Consider the following 25,899-nt stretch of genomic DNA (forward strand, 5'->3'; position numbering starts at 1 on the left):
TTATCAAGACATAATTGAATAGATGCTATTATAGATGGTACCTGTTTGAAGCCGGGACTGTTAGGACTCTCCCTTCCAATTGACAGTTCTGAGCCGTGATTGGATAGGATGCCATTACTGATGGACGTGTCATTGACAGTGAAAGCAGTCACTGGCTTTGTTCCTAGGTCCAAACTCCTGGTCTGCATTGGCCTTGAAGTGAGCACCTGGTCTATTTTATTCCCATTTCGGAGGCCAATGCTGGAATCTTGAGCATCAGAACATACTGGGCTTCCACTGCCAAGCAAGAGAGCCGAGCCTTGGTTGGAAACCGTTCTGTCTGATGGTCTGCTGGAGGCTCCCAGAGTCACTGTGTCTAGACTTCCCGTCTGAGGCAGTTTTGATGCAAAACCTAACAACATTTTGGTTAGGTTAAGCCCAGGAGATGGACTTCTATATCCAGCTGAGGTGGAAGGGGGTTTAGTGTCCTGAGGAACCATTGATGAATTGAGGGGATTAACAATAGTCTTCACCTTGGATTTTTCAATATAGCTGAAAGTAACCACTGAGCTTTTACCTCTGGCGCTGACGCCCACCTTTTTGATTGTGTTCTCCAAGGTAGCAGGGCAGAAAGAGCGAGTCCTGATGCCCACCGGGGAGGTGGGAGCAGTGGACCTCCCTGGGCTGCTGGGGGTCGTTTCCCGAAAGGGGTTGGTCTCTGACTGTGTGCGGACCAGCGAGGACACGCCCTTCGCTCGGCCAGGCAAGCCCAAGAAGTCGACCCTGGAATCCGGCGGCAGGCTGCGCCTCTGAACGTGGGGCCTGGGGCTCAGGGAGTTGGCCGAGAGTCGGCATGGCGATTGGGTAGTGGCATCACACTGAGCAGCTTTCCAGCTGCCCAGCCTCGGCGAATCACAAGGCAGTTTAACACCATTTCTGGAGGGAGCAGTCCTCAGCTCCATGTAGAAAGTCATGACTTCAGTGTTCTGTGCCATCTAAGTCCAATCCCGTCACAAGCAAGGGGCAGGCAGCCGTGGTGATTGGTCCTTCTGTCCTTGAGTAGTGTCCGCTTTCCAACCTGGAAATTCCAAGAAATGTGTTACTGACGAACATTGTTAGGCTGACCTGCAGCTGAAATCTGTGTTACAATCTTCTATCAATGGAGATAGAAGGTTTGAAGAGCACAGTACAGACAGAGATCTGGACACCGGTTTAGACTGATAGCAATCACACTTTAGAGCAGACCCTCGATGATAGGATTATTCCCAATAAACCCAGCCATGTGGGAAGCTCAGAAAACATGTATGCACACAAACAAATATGATTTAATATGATATATACACACACACAAGCAGATTAACATGACGTACACAAATTATCCTCACACATAGATGTTTACATGACAGACACAAAGACTCACAGGTATACACACACACATTAATGTGCTTGCAAATTCACTCACACATGATACACTGCAGTAGATATGATATACATACATGCTCCTCCTACACACAAACACAGGAAAGTAAAAAATACTTTCAACATGCATATTTGCTTATTTATAGAATAAGCACTGACATGCAAAGACAAAATGATATAAATGCTCGACATGTAAATACTGTTAACTTCAGACTAATTTGTCTTGATATTAGTGAAACCACATGAACCACTATGAATCTTGAGTGTCCCTGAGATGGCAATGGCCACCTGGATTGGAAATCATTGCTCTTGTTCATCATCATTATGTGCCATGTCGCATGGCATAGCTGACCGTGGTCTCAAGACCGTGATTGTTCTTGGCAAATTTTTCTACAGTGTGGTTTGTCATTGCCTTCTTCTCACAAGAGGGTGGCACCCAGCCATTATTTCTGCCTGGTGTCAGTGGTCGCATAACCAGGACTTGTGATATGCACCAGCTGCTCGTAAGACTGCTCCCTTGACATCATGCGACCATGATCTTTGGGGCTAAGCAGGTGCTACACCTTGCCCAAGGCTGACCTGCAGGCTAGTGGAGGGAAGGAGCGCCTTACACTTCCCTTTGGTGGAGAACGTATCTCAACTCCACCACCCAATCCCTCTGAAAGGCAGATAGAAGATCTGTTCATGCTGTGCGTTTCACCTTTAACTCAACTGCAAAATGGACCTCTTGGTAGCAAGAGCAGGACTGAGATGTCTCAAACCAGCCCCTACTGTGCACTCCCTGAATCATTCAAAGTTCAACAGTTCTGCATCAGTTTGCACTGGGAAGCTGTGGAAAGCTGACTGTTAGTAGTGAAAGGGTCACGTGTTTTTTTTAAATTCATTCACAGTGTGCAAAACTATAGATTGTGTTAAGATTGTGTCACCAAGATGTGGGCCAAAGGGTCTTCCATGAAAGGTGAATAATGGTTTATACCAAAAGGTCCTTCAGAATAGAAGGACATCCCTTTGAGATGAAGAGGAATTTCTTTAACCAGAGGGCAGTGAATCTGCAGACTTCATTGCTACTAAAAGCTGTGAGGACCAAGTCATTGGGTATATTTAAAGTGGTGGTTGATAGGTAATTAGTAAGAGTATCAAAAGTTACAGGGAGAAGGCAGGAGAACGGGGTTGAGAAGTAAAATAAATCAGCCATGATGGCTGAGCAGACTCGATGGGCTGAATGGCCTAATTCTGCTCCTGTGTCTTATGGTCTAATAAAAGCTTCACTTTGCAGATATTTAATTAACTGAATGTAAATTCCTCTGCTCCAGTGCTGGGATTTGATCTCAAGTCTCCTGATCACTGGTCCAGTTTTATTTTCGCAACACCAAAACGCAGATGTTCCTTTGAGAAGAGGATGCCGGACTCAGGGGGCATAGTTCCGAGTGTAGAGTTAACAACACAAAACTCACAGGGCAGCACTACAAAGGGGATAACCGAAGGGAGACTGAACGAGTGGAAAGAAAACCCTGAGGCCTTTGATTTAAAACACATGTACTTCGAATTCAGTGTGTTACCCTGGCTCAGGGTGACATCCACAGTTAACTTACCTTTCCCTTTAAGATTATTCTTTTTTCTGTGTGCCCAATCTGAATTCACTCGGACAGCTGGCAACACGCTAGGACCAGCTGGCACCCGCAGCAGGTCAAATGCAACGCCATCCAACTCTAATACTGAGTCAGAACTCGGAGGTCCAGGCTAACACTGCTGGAGAGCTGCTGGCTTCCAATACTGACTAAACTGACCTATAATACAAAGTTGGAACTACTCCCCGGACCCTATGGCCGTACGCTCTCGTGGAATCCATTTAATTCTGGCGCTAGGGCACGTTTGTCCGCAACCGGAATGACTTCACACACCGTCACGTATCCCGTGACTGGATCCTGGTGCCATGTCTCCGTTGGCAGGGTCCACGTACGTCATGGGGGGGGAGCAGCAATCCCGAAGACGGTCCCCACCCCTCTCTCCTAAGACTGTTTACGCCATGTCCACAAGGATGAGCCCTGATTGAAGCTGACCTAATCCTGATTTAAATCCGATGGCCACGTGAGAGGGGATGTAGGGCAGGGAAAAAAATAGTCGAGGCGAGAGAGAGAGAGAGGGAGAGAGAGATAACAAGGGAAAGAGAAAGCAAGAGAGGGAGAAATAGAGAAAGTGTGCAGGTTGAGTAAGTGGGGAGAGAGGGGAAAAGAGAGAGAGAGAGAGAGAAGCGAATAATGAAAGCTTCTCAAAATTACCCAATGCACCTACATTTACAACAAGTTAATAATCTCTGCTCAGAGCCTTTAAATAAAAAGTGTCCATCGATTCCACACACTCATATTTTCAGAGCACTTGTCACTGTACCCCTCTGTACATACCTCCTGTCTATTGATCAGATAGCTCACAGAGCTACAACAGCTCTACATCAGTCTACGCTCTGTATAAAAATTACACTAATAACAGAGGTCTATCTATGTTGGTGGGGAAGGCTAGGGTTATAATTCGAATTTGGTAGGTGAAGGGAAGGGTGTAATTCATCATTGCTAGATGACAAAGACATTTATCTTAAATGGCAAGGGCCCCAATCTTGTCTTTTAACATTCAAGGCATAGAGGCATTGCTGTGAAATCAGGCATTCATTGCCCAACATTAACTGGCCTTGAACTGGGCAGGAACGAGACAATCGTGGTGCTCATGGTAAGGAGTCACATGTGATACTGGGTAAGTCAAATGGGTTTCCTTCCCTAAAAACATTAATTAACCAGATGGAGTTTTATAACAAACATTGTCTTTACACTCAGTGGCTACTTTGTGAGGTACCTCCTGTACCTAATAAAGTGGCCATTGAGTGCGTGTTTGTGGTCTTCCACTGCTACACCCCATCCACTTTCAGGTTCGACATGTTATGCATTCAGAGATGCTTTTCTGCACACCCCTGTTGTCCGGTGCCGTTACTTGAGTTACTGTCGCCCTCCTGTCAGTTTGTGCCATTAAGCCCATTCTCCTCTGACCTCTCTTATTAACAAATTGTTTTCATCCACAAAACTGCCACCGACTGGATTTTTTTTTTTCTTTTTGTTTCTTTGTTGTGCCAAGAGATCAGCAGTCTCAAACCACCCCGTCTGGCACCAACCAGCATTCTATGATCAAAGTCACTCAAATCAAATTTCTTCCCCATTCTGATGTTTAGTCTGAACAACAAGTGAACCTCTACGGTGTCTGCATGCTTTTATGCAGTGAGTTGCTGCCGCGTGATTGGCTGTTTAGGTATTTGCCAGTACAAGCAGGTGTACCTAATAAAGAGGCCCCTGAGTGAATAGTCACCAAAACTTACATTACTTAACTTAGATTTATTTCATAAATTAAATTTAAATTCCCCAGCTGCCCTGCCTGGATTTGAACTCATGCCTCTAGATTTCTGTTTCAAACTTCTAGTTTATTAACATATAGAGGCAGGGAGCAATACAGTGAAGAGAAATGCCCTTCAGCCCATTTAGTATGTGCCAGCTATCAAGCACCCGTTTTATTCTCCATGTATTTCCAGTCATTTCCTTTCAATTCAACCACTCACCGACACCCAGGTGATAATTTACAAAGGCCAGTTAATCTTCCATCCTGCACACGTTTGGGGTGGGGCAGGAAATTGGAGGACCCAGAGGAAGCATATGCGGTCATGGGGAGAACATGCAAACTCCCACACAAGCACCACCCGAGTGAGGAATGACAGTGTAGCGGCCAGCACAATGCTTGACAGCACCGGCGGTCGGAGTTCAATTCCTGCCGCTGTCAGGAAGGAGTTTTACGTTCTCCCCATAACCGCGTGGGTTTCCTCCGGGTGCTCTGGTTTCCTCCCACATTCCAAAATCATACGAGTTAAGGTTAGTAAGTTGTTGGCGAGCTATGCTGGTGCCGGAAGCTTGGTATCACTTGCAGGCTGCCCCAGCCCTTGCTCAGACTGTGCTCATTGTTGAAGCAAAACAACGTATACCGATGTTTCGATGTACATGTGACAAATAAAGCTAATCTTTAAACCCAGCTGATAAACACGGTGAGGCATCAGTTCTACCAACTGCATCACTGTCCTGCCCACTATTATCAGAATCAGGTTTAATACCACCGGCATATGTTGTGAAATTTTTTTGTCTTTGCGGTAGCAGTACAATGCAATACATAGAGAAAGAAATCTGTCAATTATAGTAAGTATATATGTATTAAATAGTTAAATTAAATAAGTACTGAAAAAATAGAAATAAAGAACTGGTGAAGTAGTGCTCATGGGTTCAATGTCCATTCAGAAATCAGATGGCAGAGGGGAAGAAGCTGTTCCTAAATCACAGTATGTGAGCCTTTATGCTTCTGTACTTCCTTCCTAAAGGTAGCAATCAGAACAAGGCATGACCTGGTGATGGGGCTCCTTAGTGCTGGATGCCGCCTTGGGTAGTGTGTGACATCACTATAAAACAAATTTTTGATCACAATGTTGTTCCCATATTAAAAAACACAGAGGATGGATGGGAGATGGAGAGTGTATTACTGGGTGGCTTCCAAAAGGACCACAACCTTGACGTAGGGTTTGGAGGCTTGCGTGCCTCAACGATCCAGGGAGCTATGTTGCCCAGAGTCAGACCACTCTTGGCTCTTGCTGGGGTCACCCATGCCAAATATGTCAAAGACTAGAGGCCAGACTAAGAGTGGTCCACCAGTCCTCCAGGATTGGTGGCTCAACTCAGGGCTAACAACTCTGACTGGTAAACAAAACTGTAAGGGAACCAGCAGTGAAGAATCCTTGTACATCTGTGCGTGACAGTATTCCTGAGTCTCCACCTGGGACTTACATGACTGACGGTAATGAAAACCGAAGTACGGACACGATGAAGGAAACCCTGAACCCCACCAGAGATGGAGGATTTTCATTGCTGCCTTTGATGTCACCAGCATAGCAGGCGGCAGGTCAGTAGTTACCACATCTGGTAAGTGTACGTCTGAAGGCATTTACCAAAGTGAACGGCCTCACCTTCAGTATGAGCCAGGCAAACATCCGTGAAAACCACAGACAGTGAGAAATGGCAGACTTGCATTTCTATAGCACCTCCCACATCCCAACATGCTTTATGGTCAATTAAGTAACTTTGTAGTGTAGAAGGTGTATTAATGCAAGAGACATGGGCTACAGTTTGTGCAAAATAACATCTAGTTAATCTGTTGTTTTGGTAGAAGGTGCTTGGAAGATGCTGCCATGGGAGAGGAAGCAAATATAGTTGTAGTATTTATTGGGTTGTTGGGAGGATGGGAAAGGGGCTCGTTATGCTGTTGCCAGTGGCATTCTGTGGGAATATCGTGGCACGCTATGCCGACGCGGGATTGTGTGCTGATTCTTGTGGACTGCCCCCAGCACAGCATGTTTCGACGTACGGTACATGTGACTAATCAATCTGAATCCGAGGGGAATGGAGGGGTAGGGATTGTGTGCAGGCATAAGAGGCTTTATTTAACCTGGCAAAGTGTTCAGCACTGACATTGTGGGCTAAAGAGCTTGTTCCTGCACTGCACTGTTCCCTATGTTCAGCACAGCATGGAAACCAGACACCCCTCAAAGGGTTTCCTCTGGGTGCTCGACTTCCCTCCCACATTCCAACACATATGAGTTAACGTTAGTAAGCTCTGGGCATGCTCTGTTGGCACTGGATGCGTGGTAACATTTGGGGGATGCCCGCAGCACATGCTCAGACTGCGTTGGTCGATAACACAAAATAACGTATATCGAGGTTTGATGTATGCATGACAAATGAAGCTAATTTTTAAGCCCAGATTTAGACCCTGTCAATGCTCTCTCAGTCGAGCAGCCAGCATAGTCAAAGACCCCACTCATCCCAGATGATCTCTCTTCTCTCTGCTCCCATCAGGCGGAAAATACAAATGCCTGAAAGCAGGCACCACCAAGCCCAAGGACAGCTTCTATCCCACGGGTATCATACTCTTGAATGGGCTTCTTGTACGATGAGATGGACTCTTCACCTCCCAATCCATCTCATTGAGATACACAGCATTTTCTCTGTGGCTTTTACACTTTACTCTGCATTGTTATTGCTTCACCTTGTTCTAGCTCAATGTAATAATTGGATCTGTGTTAACAGTATGCAAGACAAGCTTTTCACAGTATCATGGTACACGTGGCAATAATAAACCAAGCCCTAGACCCGCATTCTGTTTCAGTTATGAGAACTGGAGATCAACGTTAGCAGGGACACTGGAGATAATGCTTCAGCTGCTCTTCACACACATCAAAGATTACAGGCAGGAAGTCGAGCTACTGCACCAAAAATAGTGCAGCATTTCCTTTACACTGCACTAAAATATCACTCTGGACTTCTGTACTCAAGACTAGAGTGGGATTCAAACCCACCTTCACCTGATACAGGATGAGACTGTTGGTCACATAGGGAAACCTCACAAAGGAAACACCTCCCCTGTTACAGGAGCCAGAGATTTATGCTGTTTCATGAATATTCTAACCTGAGTGTTGTGCAATAGCTCCAAGGGCCACTGATATCGAGGTGAGAATGAGCAGTGTACAGTGTGTGTAATAATTGATCATTTCTCCAGAACAGGACTCACTGTCCCTGCTCCCTTCCTCACCATTGTGTCAAAACATCAAGTTCAAGCTTCACTATCCAGTTCTAATGGGAAAATAAATTAGCCATGATTGGATGGTGGAGCGAATGTGATGGGCCAAATGGCCTAATTCTGCTCCTATGTCTTATGGTCTTATAGTATTTTGGAAAGACTGAACATCTGTGCACAGCGTGTTGCACAATTACTAGTGTAACTTTGAGCACAGAGGAAGAACGATGGATTTCCCAAGGGAATAAAATGGCTTTGGCTCAGACTCAAGGGTGACACGGTAGCGTAGTGTTGGCAGAATCACTTTACAGCAGCAGCAATCACCTATCAGTGTTCAATTCCTAACGTTGTCTGTAAGGAGTTTGTACGTTCTCCCTGTGACCATGTGGGTTTCCTCCAGTGCTCCTCTTTCCTACCACTTTCCAAAAAGATACAAGGTCAGGCACCTCCAAAGGGATCCCACTACCAAACACATTTTTCCCTCCCCCCCTTTCTGCTTTTCGCAGGGATCGCTCCCTACGCGACTCCCTTGTCCACTCGTTCCCCCCCATCCCTTCCCACCGATCTCCCTCCTGGCACTTATCCTTATAAACGGAACAAGTGCCACACCTGCCCTTACACTTCCTCCCTCACCACCATTCAGGGCCCCAGACAGTCCTTCCAGGTGAAGCGACACTTCACCTGTGAGTCGGCTGGTGTGGTATACTGTGTCCGGTGCTCCCGGTGTGGCCTTTTATATATTGGTGAGACCCGACGCAGACTGGGAGACCATTTCGCTGAACACCTACGCTCGGTCTGCCAGAAAAAGCAGGATCTCCCAGTGGCCACACATTTTAATTCCACGTCCCATTCCCATTCTGATATGTCTATCCATGGCCTCTTCTATTGTCAAAATGAATCCAAACTCAGGTTGGAGGAACAACACCTTATATACCGGCTGGGTAGCCTCCAACCTGATGGCATGAACATTGACTTCTCTAACTTCCGTTAATGCCCCTCCTCCCCTTCTTACCCCATCCCTGACATATTTAGTTGTTTGCCTGTTCTCCATCTCCCTCTGGTGCCCCCCCCCTCCTTTCTTTCTCCTGAGGCCTCCCGTCCCATGATCCTTTCCCTTCTCCAGCTCTGCATCACTTTCGCCAATTACCTTTCCAGCTCTTAACTTCATCCCACCCCCTCCGGTCTTCTCCTATCATTTCGCATTTCCCCCTCCCCCCACTACTTTCAAATCTCTTACTATCTTTCCTTTCGGTTAGTCCTGACTAAGGGTCTCAGCCCGAAACGTCGACAGCGCTTCTCCCTATAGATGTTGCCTGGCCTGCTGTGTTCCACCAGCATTTTGTGTGTGTTGTTGTTTGAATTTCCTCGTGTAAGGTCAGGATTACTGAGTCAAGGGCCATGCTACATAGGCTGCATCCAGCACAACTCTTGCTAATTTGACTTGACACACAATGACTCATTTCACTCTAGGTTTTGACATTTCAATGTACATGTGACAAATAAAACTAATCTTTCTAATCGTTCTTTCAAGTTTTCAGGTTAGTTGCATTCCAGGACTGACTGACTTTGTCCTGCAAGATCTCCGCCTCAATTTCAAGCAATAAAAGTCACACTTATATTAAAAACCTACAGGGGCTAATTTAAACTCTGGACAGTAAATCCCAACTCACAACCACTCATTGACTGGAATGGGAAATGAAAGTATCAGGATTTCGGTGGGGAAGGGACCCAACATGTTTGCATTGGTCTGATACTGTGCGTGAGAATCACATACACTAGAATGTAGCAGGAATGTTCAGAACTCGTAAGTTACAGGACCGTTTGCAGGGATTTGAACTTGCTGCCCTTTGGAGTGGCACATGTGAAAATCCTTGGGAGTTTCGTCATGAGTAAACAAATCTGCTATGCATTAGAACATCTGGGATATGTATAAGAGGAGAGGCAGTGTTAACAACTTCAGGGGGTGGAAGGCTGCTGACTCCCTCCTCTGGGGCAATCTTTGTGTCAAGTCAAATTAGCAGGGGAGTGGGGATGACTGGATGAAGTGGATCAGCCCATGATTGAATGGTGGAGCAGACTCGATGGGCAGAATGGCCTACTTCTGCACCTATATCTTATGGTCTTATTGTCTTAAACTCGACAGGACATCAACACAATTGTTACTGTGCTAACAGGAATCCGTTGTTAACCTCATCCTTTTGCAGCACCTACCTTGTAATCGCATAATTTCCCTCGTGACCCCTTTCCTTTCAGCATGCATCACACACGTCTTTATAATGCTTCCCCCTGGAAACAACAAAAGAATTTTTGTGTAAACATTCAGGTTTTGCTGACAAGTAGATTTGAGAGAATTGGTGCCCAACCACAAACAGGTCAGAGATTTCTGAAAATTCATAAAAGAACCTAATAGTATATAACCTTCTTCCCCTTCCACCCTTCTCACATTTTCCATTCCCATTCTGGCTCCCCTCTCACCTTTACTTTTGTCCTTACCTGCCTACTACTTCCCTCTGGTGTTCCTCCCTCTTCTCTTTCCCCCATGGTCCTCTCTCCTCTCCTATTAGATTCCTTCTTCTTCAGCCCTTTACCTTTTCCACCTATCTCCTCCAACTTCTCACTTCAACCCCTTCCCCCACCCACCTACCTTCCCCCCCCCGGCTTCAACAATGACCTTCAAGCTTGTGCTCCTTCCACTTCTCCCCACCTTCTTCTTCTGCCTTCTTCCCCTTTCTTTCCATTCCTGAAAAGGGTTTTGGCCCAAAATGTCAACAGTTTATTCTTCTGCATAGATGCTTCCTGGCCTGCTGAGTTCCTCCAGCCTTTTATGTGTGTTTAAGCGTTATAAATTGCTTTTACATGAAAGGGTGATTCAAGCAGATTCAACAGCATTAGGAAGAGAATTGGTTAAATTCTTAAAGGAAGAAACACAAAGTATACTGCAGATGCTGTGGTTAAAGCAACACGTACAACAAGCTGGAGGAACTCAGCAGGTCGGGCAACATCCGTGGAAACGAACAGTCATTGTTTCGGGCCGAGACCCTTCGTCAGGACTGAAGAGGGAGGGGGGCAGGGGCCTTATAAAGAAGGTGGGGGGAGGGTTCCCACTGATGCTGCCCAACCTGCTGAGTTCTTAAAGGAGGAAAACTGGTGATAATGCAAGACAATAGAGCTACTGGCAGTGCACATAATTTCCACTAATTTTAATCTCAAGAGACGCCATTCACCCATCATCCTCACTTCTTGGAGGAAATTATCAATTAGTCCTACTCCCATAGCCTTTCCTCATACCTCTGCAAAATTTTACTTCACATTTGCCTTTCGATAGTTTATTGAATCTACCTCAGCATATTGTTAATAGCTTGCGGAATGATTTTTTTCTCTCTTACCTTGTTTCATTGTCTGGTTTCACTATTAAATTACGCTCATTCAGTAAAATTTGACCATTCTTTGGAGCATAGAAAGAAGATACAATAAATAAAACCACTAATCCTGTTATGATTTTGAACACATTGGAAAGCAAAGAAAAAAATTGCAGGAAATTTGAACTGTAAACAGAAGATGTCAGGAATACTCAGCAGCTCAGCTGACATCAGTAGAGAAAGAAATGAGTTCATGTTTTAGGTTGGTGACTATTCAACAGAACATTTCCAGCTGAGTATTTCCAGAACTTTCTGTTTTTGTTCCCGCACTGACTGTGGTTGGTTCCTCACTGTGGCTCAGGTGCAAATCTCTCTTCCACATGTGGGAAAGAACTGGGTGTGAGGTCTCTCTGTCAACCTACCAATCATCTCTTTTTAGGAATTTACCCAGTTCTCTTCTTAATGTCGTTGGTGAATCTGCTTGAACTACGGTAGGTATGAGGTCAATGGAATGGAAACGGGATCCCAACCACCTTACACATTAGCCTCAACACCTTTGTGCTGTCAGATTAGAAAAGGATTTGGATGCATGTTTATAGTGAAAGACATTACGGCATGGAGTAACCCAGGTGTAAATTGCACTGGTTCTATAATGAAGGAGAGTTCATAAAATGTGCTGTATTTGATTGAAAAAAAGAGTTACAAAGATGTCAAGATGTGTCCACTGATGTGTGAACCTTGAACAAAGGGACATAGCTAAAAGATTAGGGATGGCCATTGAAAACTGAGGTGTGTACAAACCTCTCCTTACAGAAGTGGAGCATGCTCAGCCCACGACATTCATTCGACTGTCTTGTGAATCTCCTCCTATTCCTGTTCATTTCATTCTATCAATAAATTCTGCTCTTCCTCTCTTCCTCATGTGTTTATCTTTGTACAGATCAGCAACATTTTGTTGTGACCAGTTTCATATTCTCTCCATGAGCTGGGGTAAGACTTTACCTGGATCCCATTTTGGACTAATATTTATGCTGTCATTATATTTACAAGATTTCATTTTTGAGCTCAACTGAAAATGACAAATTTTGTACTAAATCAAGAAAATCAAAATGTCGACTGATGCGGTCAATCTGAAATAAAAACAGAAAATGTTGGAAACTGTCAGTGATTCAGCCAGCATCTGGAAAGAAAAAGAATTGTTTCAGCCGAGGACCCTTTGTCAGAACGGATCTCAGAATCAGGTTTAATATCATCGGCATATACAGTATTGCAAAATCCGTTGTCTTTGCAGCAGCAGAACAATGCAATATATAATAAAAGAAAAACACCTGACTATATATAGAGGCACTATAATGAGTCAACCTGTAGTCGGGTAGGTGATGACCCCTTCCTGTTAGACTCTTTGAAATAACTGATCTTTTATTCTTTCTTACTTCTTTTTTAATATTTGTATACCTGTGTACTTTTAATGTTACTGTGACACTGTAATTTCCTTTGGGATCAATAAACTATCTATCATCATCATATAATAGTTACATTAGAAGTGCAAAAATAGAAATTAAAATGTAGTGAGGTAGTGTTCATGGGTTCAATGTTCACTCACAAATCAGATGGCTAAGGGGAAGAAGCTGTTCTTGAATCACTGAATATGTGCCTTCAGGCTTCTGTACCTCCTTCCTGATGGTTCTTCTTCAGCTGTCCATCAATTTTCGATGATGACTGAGGCCTGGGCAAGGTTGTATGGAAGACCGGCAGTTGCCCATGCTGCAAGTCTCCCCTCTCCACACCATCAATGTTGTCCAAGGGAAGGGCATTAGGACCCATACAGCTTGGCACCAGTGTCGTCGCAGAGCAATGTGTGGTTAAGTGCCATGCTCAAGGACACAACACACTGCCTGAGCTAAGGCTCAAACTAGAGACCTTCAGATCACAAGCCCGATGCCTTAACCACTTGGCCACACACCACACAACATGATGTGTGGCAATGAGAACAAGGCATGACTTGGGTAATGGGGGTCCTTAATGATGGATGCTGCCTTTCTGTGGCAACACTCCTTGAGATATCCTGGATGCTGGGGAGGCAGAGTGTTTCCTCTGGGTGCTTCAGTTTCCTCCAGCACACCAAAGATGCTCGGGTTAATTGGTCACATGGATGTAATTGGGCACTGAGGGCTCATTGGGTCAGAAAGGCGTGTTACCATGCTGTAATCTCTAAGTAAAATTAAAAATTATGTCCTGTGAAAGTACGCGAATGGCAACAAACTTGGACCTGGTATTTGCCCAGTTCACACTCTTCACTCCTCAAGCCCTTGATTACTCCAACCTCATTCCACCAAAGCAAGATGATTCAGTGTTCAAGGTTTGCCTGCACACTGAAGAGACCGACGCTGAGGTTGAGGGCAGCACAGTGGTGCAGTTGGTACAGCCACTGCTTCACGGGTTCAATCCTGGCTTCTGGTGTTGCCTGTGCAGAGACTGCACCTTCTCCCCGAGACTGTGTGGGTTTCTTTCGGGTGCGCCACTTTCCTCCCACATTCCAAACACATGCAAGCTGATAGGTTAATTGGCTGCAGTGAACTGCCCCTTGTGTTCAGGTGAGCGGTAGAATCTGAGGGGAGTTGGAGAGAGTTTGAAGAGATTTAAAAGTAGGATACAGGATCAGGGATCAACTTTATTCACCATATACAGTCTTGGTGTATTGGTCAGGGACAGCATGCTATGAAAACAACAACATTCAACAACTATAAAGAACACAGAATTATATAAAAAATAAAGTTAAAGGTTAAAGTACAGATATGGAATAAAATGTGCATAGATACATAAATATCAGCATGTATTTAAAATGTAGTTTAAATTGGTTATAGTGCAGTGCACTGATGAAGGTGATAGATCAAGGGGTTGGGGTTAACTAGAATGGTTGATTAAATTATCTGCCTGGGGCAGAAAGGATGAATATTCCATTAGTGTAAATGGATGATTGATAGGTGTATGAACTTGATGGCCAGAAAGGCCTCTTTCAGTGCACAGGATCGAAATAAGCCGCAGAAAGTTGTAAACTCAGCTCCATCATGGGCACTAGCCTCCCCAGCATCCAGGACATCTTCAAAAGACGATGCATCAAAAAGGCGGCATCTACCATTAAGGAAATGCCTTCCTCTCATTACTACCATCAGGGAGGAGGTACAGAAGCCTGAAGACACACAATGATTCAGAAACAGCTTCTTTCCCTCTGCCATCAGATTTCTGAATGGACATTAAACCCATGAACACTACCTCACTACTTTTTTGCACTACTTATTTAATTTGATATATATATACACACACACACACATATTATATATATATATATATATATATATATATATATATATATATATATATATATATATATATACACACATACATAAATTGTAATTCACAGTTTTCATTTTTATGTATTGTAATGTACTGCTGAATAAAACAAATTTCATGACATATGTAGGTGATTTTAAACCTGATTCCGATTCTAGTATCTCTCTCTCTCTAACTCTATGTATTTTGAATCTTTCAGGACTATTAGAGGGCCAAGAAAAAGCTTTGGAATTGATAGAATTCGGGGAAAGCTAGCGTTACCTTTTGCCAGGTACACAGAGGAGCCGACCCCCGTGGAAGCACTCCCCAGAGATGAACAGAGCTCCAGCGGTCATCTTCCCACTACTGTCAGTGCCAAAAGCAACACGGAATACCAGAGGGAGAGCCCAGTAAAGAAGGTCACACAGCAATATTATAGACTCTTGACCCACCCCTTAAACACGCCAGTTCATAAAGCAGGAATGACTGGTAAAGTCACATCTTCTTACCTTGCACTCTGTGCTTGATGATCCCAGGCCACACATGAAAAGAAGATACATGAACATTTACATTTTTCCTCCGAATGGTTAAAGAGCAGCTGCACAAACCACTCTGGTAAAGGCATTTAAGTGCTGTTTGTCCTACATGCAAACAAGAGCTCTGACTATTGTCATTGAGAGCTGAAAATAGCACCAATGAGTTGGACTGCAAACCTTGGGAAGAGCCTGTATGCAAAATACAGACACAGGCAGAACTGAAATGGCTGCTCCTTCCAATATATTCAACTGGTATAGTTACATAATTTATAGTAACCCTTTCCTGTCTGCACAATGCACCAGAAACCAAGGACCTGTCAACTAGACGAAGTTCATCCTTCCAATGCTTGGACTGACCAGGTACCTACTTATGAAGGAAGGCAACATAGACAAAACACGGACTGCTCATGGTTTTCCAACCGCATCCAGTCCTGGCTCCAGGGCAGCAAAGAGCAGCAGGGTAGAACCATTGTCTTACAGGGGGCATTGACCTAAGGACTATCGTGAACCGCGATGCTGTCAGTGTGGAGTTTGCATGCTCTTCCTGTAACAACGTAGATTACCACCAGATTGTCTAACTTTCTCCCACAAAGATGTGCAAGCTGGTAGTTAATTGATCACTGTAAGCTGTCCCTAGTGTGTAATACTCTGCTACTACCCAGTACACACTATTTGTGACAGCATGACACTGGTATATATTTAACTACATGTCATATATGCACTTTATGTCAACTTGTACATCTATAGAGTATTTTTATCTGTTAATATTATATTATCTGCCCCCCCCTTTCACCATTCCCCATTCCTGTTTCCCTCTCTCACCTTATCTTCTTACCTGCTCTTCACCACCCTCTGGTGCTCCTCTCCCTTCCCTTTCTTCCATGGACTCTGTCCTCTCCCATCAGATTCCCCCTTCTCCAGCACCTTATCTCTTTCACCAATTGACTTTCCAGCTCTTACTTCACTCCTCCCCCTCTCCCAGTTTCACCTACCACCTCATACTTCTTCCCCTCCCCCACCTTCTTGGTCCGACTTCTCATCTTTTTGTCTCCAGGACTGATGAAGGGTCTCGGCCCGAAACATCGACTGTTTACTCTTTTCCAGAGATGCTGCCTGGCCTGCTGAGTTCCTCCAGCATATTGTGTGTGTTGCTCAGATTTCCAGTATCTGCAGATTTTCTCTCATTGTTATTTTAAATGCTCTTTGTGATATAGGTACTGCGTTTTGCACCTTGGTCCCAGAGGTTCATTCAGCTGTCTGCATGTGTATGGTTGAATGACAATAAACTTGAACTTAAGTGAGTGATAGCATCTGAGAACATTGATGGTTCGTTGGTATAGACTCAATAAGCTGATGAAAGGTCTCGGCCTGCAACTTTGACTGTTTATTCGTCTCCACAGATGCTGCCTGACCTGCTGAGTTCCTCCATCATTTTGTACGTGTTGCTCTGGGTTTCCAACATCGGCTGAATCTCGTCTTTATGAGCGGCTGTCGGGTCTCTAGCCATGCTCTGTGTCTCTCCATCTTGTCTATGACTCCATGACGTCCTGCAAGTGGAAAAATGTGACTGCACTTAAGAAGATGCAGAGGAGATCTCAGAGCTCATTGTCCAGACGGAAAAATTGTAGTTCAGGCTGGGACAAAAAACAAAGACAAGCTGCTGGAGAGGTTGAGGGGGGTCAGGAAGCATCTGTGGAGGGGAATGGATGGATTTTGGTGAGGGCCTTCATCTGGACTAAAAGAGTAAAGGGGAAATAGCTGGTATAAAGATGTGAGGGATAGTGTGGGCAACAGCTGGCGAGTGATAGGTGGATCCAAGTTAGGAGCTGTTTATGTCAATATGTGTCTGCTGATACTGAAATCACAATCACACATCTCCTCCTTATTTATTTATTTAGAGATAAAGCGTGAAATAGGCTTTTCTGGTCCTTCGAGCTGCGCCACCAGCAACTCCCAATTTAACCCGAGACTGTCACTGGACATTTTAAAATGACCAATTAACCTACTAACCAGTACTTCTTTGGACTTTGGGAGGAAATTGGAGCACCAGGAGGAAACCCACTCACTCCACAGGGCGGGGATACGTTAAAACTCCTCACAGAGGATGCCAGGATTGAACTCTTAACTCCAACACCCTGAGCTGTAATACAGTTATGCCAGCCCGACACTGCCATGGCGCCCCAAGCTTCTGATGTGAATGGTGCATAAACAAAAGTCCGGGGCTCTGGAAAACACATTGCTGAGAGGAGGGAGCTCTTCCAAAGCTGAGGTAGAAGGTAGTTTGTTGGGATTAAATAGAAATAGCAAGGGCACAGAATGCCAAGACATAGTCTCAGCCATGCTACACAGCTGATGAAATATTCCATTCCTCCTCAGGAAGTTTTAAATTAAGCTCAGCCAGCTATGATTCTCATTACTGAGATAGAAGGTTGTGTGTTCAAATCATACTGCAGACTAGGAAACTTCGGTGTAACAGAACATCCCACAAAGCGTTATTGGAGCAGCTTCAAACACTTAGTCAAGTCACTTTTTATTGTCATTTCGACCATAACTGCTGGTACAGTACACAGTAAAAACGAGACAATGTTTTTCAGGACCATGGTGCTACACAATGAGCCACACAAGGAGTTATTAGGGGATATGACAAAAAGTTTGGTCAATGACTAAAGTTTTATGAAACCTCAACGAAGAAATGAAAGATGAAGATCATAGAGTGTGTAAACAGACCTTTTGGCCCACTAATCCCATGCTGACCCATTTACAGTAACTGTACATTCACCCCATTTTATTCTCTCCCTACATTCTATTCTTAGAGAATCTATCCTGGGACCAACATATTGATGCAATCAGGAAGATGGTATGCCAGTGACTATACTTCATTAGGAATTTGAGAAAATTTGGTATGTCACCAAAGATTCTAGCAAATTTTGACAGAAGCACAATGGAGAACACTCTGATTGGTTGTATCACAGCCTGGTCTGGAGGCTCCAATGTGCAGGATCAAACAAAGCACCACAAGTTTAGAGACTCAGGCAGCACCATCATGGGGACAAGCCTCTACACCTCTGAGGACATCTTCAAAAAGCAGTGCCATAAGAAGCGGTATCCATCATTAAGGATTCTCATCATCAGGGACATGCCCTCTTATCATCATCAAGGAGCAGGTATAGGAGTATAGTAGGCTGAAGACTCAACTCAACATTTTAGAAACAGCTTCTTCAAAGGATTCAAAGTACAATTATTAGCTAAAGAATGTAAACAGTATACAACCCTGAGATCCATCTTCCCCAAAGACAGCCACAAAACAAAGAAAACCATGAAACCCATTCTTCTCCACTACGATCAGATTTCTGAACACTCCATGAACTCATGAATACTATCTCACTATTCCTCTTTTACACTATTTATTTTATGTTTTTACAACTTAAGAATTTTTTTTATGTCTTGCTGCCACAAAAACAATGAATTTCCTGACCTATGTCAAAGATAATAAATGTGATTCTGTTTCAATTCCCACCCCATCGCCACCACCGCCCTCCCCCATCTATACACTAGGGGCAGTTTGCAGCTCCCTATTAACCAGCCAGCCTGCCTTTGGAATGTGTTGGGGGGGGTGCAGCTACAGTACATGGGGAAACACATGCGTTCACAGGATCGAGCCCAGGTTGTTGGCGCTGTGCCGCTGTTTAGGAAGCCCCAGAGGTTAAGAAAGCTGAAGCCGCCTCTGCCAGTATCAGCAGTATCTGATTTAGGACTGAGAGAGAGGCCAGAATTAAGGAGTGGAGATAAGTTAACAACATCTGCCTCGCTTTCTTAGGGTAGGTTGGACAAATTTGGGGTGCTTTCTGTGGAACGTTGTAGGCTGAGGGAGACACAACAGAAATATATAAAATTATGAGGGGCATTAATAGGGTCAACAGTAAGAGACTTCCCCCACCCCCAAGGGTAGTAATGTCAAATACAAGATGGAAGCATTTAAGATAAGACTGGGTAAGATTACAGGAGATTACAGGAGCTAAAGGAATAAAAGGTTGCAGGGGTGGGTGGGTAGGTAAGTAGGTAGGTAGGTAAGTAAGTAGGTAAGTAGGTAATTTTTTTAATACACAGAAAGCAGCAGGTGCCTGGAATGGGCTGCTAAGAGTTGTGGGGCTAAAATAGATGATAGCGGCATTTAGACAGACTCGCGAACTTGCCGAGAATGGAGAGGTATGGATCATATGCTAGCAGGTAAGTTTAGTTTGGGCCAGCTGGTTGTGTAGTAGCATCAACACTGGACTTCAGGGCAGAAGGTTCTGAGTTATCTGGCCAGGTCCCAACCTGGGCAGCAGCAGTATCTGCATGGAAGAAAGGCCTGCAATCTACTTCCATAGCTTGCCACAAAAACCCCATGGACAACTGCACTAACCATAGGGGAGACACGAGTCAACAAAAGACTTCACGGCATTCAACAACAAGCTTAGTTTCACTTGTCATTGCGGCTGGCACAGAGGCTGTGGGCCAAAAGGCCTGTTTCTGTGCTGTTATTTGTTCCGTGTAATACCAGAGTTTGTTGCATCCCTCAGAATTGTTTTTTTTTATTCAGAATTGCAGCATTTACATAGAGTAACAGATCCAGTCTCCTCCTTGGCACTGACCCAACGTTAGCTGAAGATGAAGTGCAATGCAAATCTATGCAAGTACAGAATAGAGCCAAGCTCAAGCAAACGGGGAGAGTAAATATTTAGCAAGATAGGTAAATAAATGCCACTAGCAGGTCATCATTGCACCCATTGGTAGTGTTGGAATCTCAGAATAAGCTTAGGGCAGTGTGCCAAGATAGCCAACAACCACAGGGGTAGGGGAATACTAAACTGGAGGGGGTAGATTTAAAATGAGAGAGGAAAGATTTAGAAGGGACATCAGAGGCAACTCTTACACATAGAGAATGGTGAGCAAATGGAGCAAACTGCCAGAGATAGCAGTGAAAGTGCAGGCAATTATGACAGTTAAAAAATATTTGGACAAGTATATGGATAGGAAAGGTTGAGAGGGAGATGGGCCAAATGCAGGCCAGTGGGACGACTCAGTTAGGTCAGCATGGGCCCGTTGGGCCAAGGAGCCTATTTTCTATGCTTCACAGCTCTATGATGGGGTGGCACAGTAGGATCACTGTTATCACATCACTTTACCGCGCCAGTGGTAAGATCAGGGTTCAATGCTATGCCAGTGTCAGAAGCACGGCGGTACTGCCCAGCACAAACCTGGCTGACTTGATTTGACAAAAACTGTATTTTGATGTATCTATGACAAATAAAACTATTTAATATGTAATCAATGACTCTAAATCTGTGGACCACTCATTCCCCATTGTGGGGAATGCACAGTGCAATTAATTTCTGATTGCCAAGTCTTTGAGAAGGCACAGGAAATCATTGCATTGTATTGAAGCTAACTCGAACCACACACTGAGGCATCAGCACAGATGACAAAAAGATGTTGAAAAGAGTTTGATGGAATGTCTTACAGGAGGAATGAAAGACAGAGGAATGAAAATGATTAGTCAGAGAGCATAAAACCATGATAATGGAAGAGGGAACATTCCATAAGAGGAGTTTGAATTTGACTACAGTCACTATGGAATTCAGACTCAGCTAATTAAATAAACCTGGAATAAAAAGCAAGTATCGGGAATAGTGATGATGACGTTCCAGGTTGTCACAAAATCTCACAAGCTTCTGATTCAGAGGTGAGAATACTCCCTACTGAGCCACTGACTCTGAAGCGAAACCTGTTCAGCTACATACAGCCCAGCCTACTTTTTAGTATGGAAGCTTGGCACACCACATCACAGGCAACACGGCTACATACTGAAATAAAATGGGGATGCAGCATATTTTCTTTTTAGGATCTAAGACTTCATAAGTGATACAAATAGGGAAATGTTCAGCGGTATAGTCTTGATAAAAAAAATAACAGAATGCTGGAAGAACTCAGCCAGTCAGGCAGTATCTGTGGAAAATAATAATTCCAGGCTCTGTAGAATCTCTTGTATTCAGAGAAACATCAGATTAATTACACACTTTAGTGGAGTTTGGGGATCTGTGTACAAAGCAGTTGCCAAAGTTTGGCTGGGTGACACCAAATAATCTTTAAAACAATTCACTGTGTGTGAATCGCCTGCAGACATAGCTAAGGTAAATGAAAAAACAACTGAATGCAAATCTCTCTTATCCAAAAATTAAGCAGTAATACATTGTTTAATCAGCAAAGCATTCTGTACAGAACATATAGAGCAACACTCACAAAATGCTGGAGGAACTCAGCAGGTCAGGCAGCAGCTATAGAAAAGAGTAAACAGTCGACGTTTCAGGTCCAGACCCTTCTCCAGGATGAGAAGGAACTGGAAAGGTGCCAGAACAAAAAAGATGGGAGATGGGAAAAGAGGCTAGCCGGAAGATGATAGGTGAAATCAGGTGGGTGTCTGCAGTCTTTGATGTGTTTGTGATTCACAACATACAGAACTGTACATAGACAGGCTCTTTGCACTTTGACATCCCCTCCCACTTACTCTGCTTTCTAATAGTTACCCTCGTTTTCACTCAATGTTTGAACTCATTGTGCTCTGCTAACGGGATAGGCTGACGATTAAAGACCACACTTAATAGGAGCACAAACCAATGCCGTCATCACGATAGCCAACAGCAAACAGAATGAATGAAATGAAAGCAGGAAATTCAGGGGGCACCTAGCAGATCTGTCAGCATCTGTGGGCCAAGAAGCAGGAGTTTTTGGCACATCACCAGAATGGGAGAGTGAACAGAGGAACAGGGGTCAAGGCTGATCGTGTGACAAAACAAATAAACTCCTGAATCAACTCAGTGTGACAAGTAGTCAAGTTTACTGTGATATGCACAAGTGCAATGAAAAAGGCACGTAGCATTAGAGGCACAAAACTCAAAAGAAAAGGATAAATTAAACAATGCACACGCAATGCTGGAAGAACTCAGCAGGTCAGGCAGCATCTATGGAAATGAATAAACAGTTGATGTTTCGGGCCAAGACCCTTCTTTGGGAGTAGAGATAGCCCAGGAAATTATAGACCAGTGAGTCTTACTTCAGTGGTTGGTGATGGAAAAAATCCTGAGAGGCAGGATTTATGAACATTTAGAGAGGCATAATATGATTAGAAATAGTCAACATGGCTTTGTCAAAGGCAGGTCATGCCTTGCGAGCCTGACTGAATTTCTTGACTAAACACATTGATGAAGGTAGAGCAGTAGATGTAGTGTATATGGATTTCAGCAAGGCATTTGATAAGGTACCCCATGCAAGGCTTATTGAAAAAGTAAGGAGGCATGGGATCCAAGAGGACATTGCTTTGTGGATTCAGAATTGTCTTGCCCACAGAAGGCAAAAAAGAGTGGTTGCAGACAGGTCATATTCTGCACGGAAGGTCGGTGACCAGTGGTGTGCCTCAGGGATCTGTTCTGGGACCCCTACTCTTTGTGATATTTATAAATGACCTGAATGAGGAAGTGGAGGGATGGGTCAGTAAATTTGCTGATGACACAAAGGTTGGGGGTGTAATGGATAGTGTGGCGAGCTGTCAGAGGTTACAACGGGACTTTGATAGGATGAAAAACTAGGCTGAGAAGTGGCAGATGGAATTCAACCCAGATAAGTGTGAGGTGGTCCATTTTGCTAGATCAAATATAATGGCAGATTATAGTATTAATGGTAAGACTCTTGGTAGTGTGGAAGATCAGAGGGATCACGGGGTCCAAGTCCATAGGACACTCAAAGCTGCTGTGCAGGTTGACTCTGTGGTTAAGAAGGCATATGGTGCATTGGGCTTCATCAATCATGGGATTGAGTTTAGGAGCCAAGAGGTAATGTTGCAGTTATATAGGACCCTGGTCAGACCCCACTTGGAGTACTGTGCTCAGTTCTGGTCACCTCACTACAGGAAGGATGTGGAAACCATAGAAAGGGTGAAGAGGGGATTTATAAGGATGTTGCCTGGATTGGGGAGCATGCTTCATGAGAATAGGTTGAGTGAACTCGGCCTTTTCTCCTTGGAGCGACGGAGGATGTGAGGTGACCTGATAGAGGTGTATAAGATGATGAGAGGTATTGATTGTGTGGATAGTCAGAGGCTTTTTCTCAGGGATGAAATGGCTAACACAAGAGGGTACAGTTTTAAGGTGCTTGGAAGTACGTACAGAGGAGATGTCAGGGGTAAGTTTTTCACACAGTGAGTGGTGAGTGCGTGGAACGGGCTGCTGGCAACGGTGATGGAAGCGGATTTGATAGGGTCTTTTAAGAGCTCCTGGATAGTTACATGGAGCTCGGTAAAATAGAGGGTTATGTGTAATCCTAGGTAATTTCTTAAGTATGGACATGTTTGGCACAGCATTGTGGGCTGAAGGGCCTGTATTGTGCTGTAGGAGTTCTATGTTTCTGTGTTCCTATCCTTTCTTAGATAAAGGGCCCAAAACTGTTTACAATACTCTAAGTGCAGGCTGATCAATGCTTTATTGAGCCTCAGCATTGCATCCTTGCTTTTGTATTCTAATCCTCTTGAAATAAATGCTAAAATTGCATTTGCTACTCTAACCACTGACTCAATCTGCAAATTAACCTTTGCGGAATCCCGCACGAGGATGTCCACAAAGCCATCAATTCCTCAATTTGACACGATGGTGCCAGCAAACAACACGATGAAGAGCGACGTCCTTCAGACAGTTCACAAAACTACTTCTTTCAAATATGTTTCTACTACTCAGCTGTGTGTGATTGGAACCTGTGTTTTCCATTTTGATGGTGTGATTTTGAGCTGATTGAGTGATCTAGTACTTTGCTGCTCTGAGAGAATCCAGTGAGATTTGGAAAGGAGTGTGCAGCCTGGAGGCCAAGGAGCCGGAAGATGGAGTGACTCTATTTCTCGCCAATCTCAGATCGAGCCGGATTGAAATGAATGAGGACGAGAGCGGTGGCAAGCGGCGGTTCAGCACTGTCCGTCTGCATATGTCCAGTCTCCCTCCCTCTCTTGCTCACTGCTGCCAGAGTTATGGGTCTTGGCAAAACTTGATCAGCACAGTTTGTGGATTGTATTCACTTCGAGGACTCTGCAGTTCATGTTATGTGTGTTTCCAGTGACTCCTTTTTATTGCTATTTTGTGCAATTCTGATCTGGCTCTGCAGCATGCAGTCAATGAATGACACACCGAGCTGAACTAAACTAAACATTCCTGAACTGTTTCAAGTCTCCGTGTTTTGATTCTGAGTGTTATATGCTTATTTTTTGCTGTTTGCATAATTTGTTCTTTTTTTAGCATTGGGTGCTTGCTGTTCTCTTTGAACAGGTTCCAAGTTGTTCCTTTCTTTCATGGCTGTCTGTGGGAAGACGAATTTCAGGTTGTATACTGCATAATACTTCGGTAATAAATGTACTTTCAATCTTTGACATAGAAACTGAAAAGATGCAGTCCCAATACCAAACCCTGTGGAACACCACTAGTCACTGGCAGCCAACCAGAAAATGCCGTCTTTATTCCCACTGTTTGCCTCCTGCCAGTTAGCCAATTTTCTATCCATGCTAGTATTGTTCCTGTAATACTATAGGCTCTTACCTTGTTAAGCAACCTCTTGTTAAAGGCTTTCTGAAAATCCAAATAAACATCCACTGAGTCTCATTTGTCTATACTGCCTTTATTTCCTCAAAGAACACCAACAGATTTGTCAGGTAAGATTTCCTCTTAAAGAAACAATGCTGACTTTGGCCCATTTTGTCATGTGCTGCCAAGTACACCAAAACCTCATCCTTAACAATAGGCTCCAAATCTTCCAACCACTGAAGTCAGGTTATCTGGCCTATAATTTCCTTTCTTCTGCCTCCCTTCCTTCTTAAAGAGTGGAGTGACATCTTCAATTTTCCAGTACTCCGGAAGCATTCCAGAATCTAGTGATTCGTGAAAGATCATTACAAATGTCTTCACAATCTCTTCAGCTGCCTCTTTCAGTGTAGTCGATCTGGTCTAAGTGACTTATGTACCTTTAGACTTTTCATCTTCCCAAGGGCTTTCTCCTTACTAATAACAAAGACACTCACTTCTACCCCAACCCTCTCACGTCTGACATTCTGCTAGTGTCCTCCACAGTGAAGACTGACACAAAACACTTATTCAGTTTCTCCACCACTTTTTTGTCCCCATTACTACCTCTCCAGTTTCATTTTCCAGTGGTCTGATATCCACTCTCATCTCTCTTTTACTCCTGATATATCTGAAAAACTTCCTGTATCTTCTTTTATTATATTGGCTACCTTACTTTCAAATTTTATCTTTTTCTTCTTCATGTTTTTCTTTGTTGCCTTCTGTTGGTTTTTAAAATCTTTCCAATCCTCTACCTTTCCACTAATTTTTGCAATACTACATGCCCTCTCTTTTGCTTTTATGCTGTCCTTGATTTCACTTGTCAGCCATACTGGCCTCATCCTCCCTTTAGAATACTTCATCTTTGCGATGTATCTATCCTGTGTTTCTGAATTGTCTCCTGAAACTCCAGCCATTGTTGATCTGCTGTCATCCGTGCTGGTGTCCGCTTCCAATAAACTTTGACCAGCTCTTCTCTCATGCCTCTTTAATTCCCTT

At 44.0% G+C, this 25,899-nt stretch overlaps 1 protein-coding gene across 6 annotated transcripts in view; it reads right to left on the minus strand.

Annotated features, from left to right (window-relative positions):
* Positions 1–25,899, minus strand: part of LOC140714305 (PH and SEC7 domain-containing protein 1-like) — a 226,103-nt gene that overhangs the window by 162,124 nt on the left and 38,080 nt on the right. For 4 of the 6 annotated variants that reach the window (XM_073025415.1, XM_073025414.1, XM_073025412.1 and 1 more), the window contains exons 2-3: positions 10,255–10,329; positions 42–1,057 (exon numbers count right to left, since the gene is read on the minus strand). In XM_073025415.1, coding sequence (XP_072881516.1) covers positions 42–974 — 933 coding nt within the window. In that variant the 5' untranslated portion in view covers positions 975–1,057; positions 10,255–10,329. The remainder of the gene's footprint in view (positions 1–41; positions 1,058–10,254; positions 10,330–25,899) is intronic. The other 2 variants (XM_073025411.1, XM_073025416.1) reach the window with 2 other exon arrangements.

This window comes from Hemitrygon akajei, chromosome 21 (genome assembly GCF_048418815.1).
Source record: "Hemitrygon akajei chromosome 21, sHemAka1.3, whole genome shotgun sequence".
Lineage (NCBI taxonomy): Eukaryota > Metazoa > Chordata > Chondrichthyes > Myliobatiformes > Dasyatidae > Hemitrygon > Hemitrygon akajei.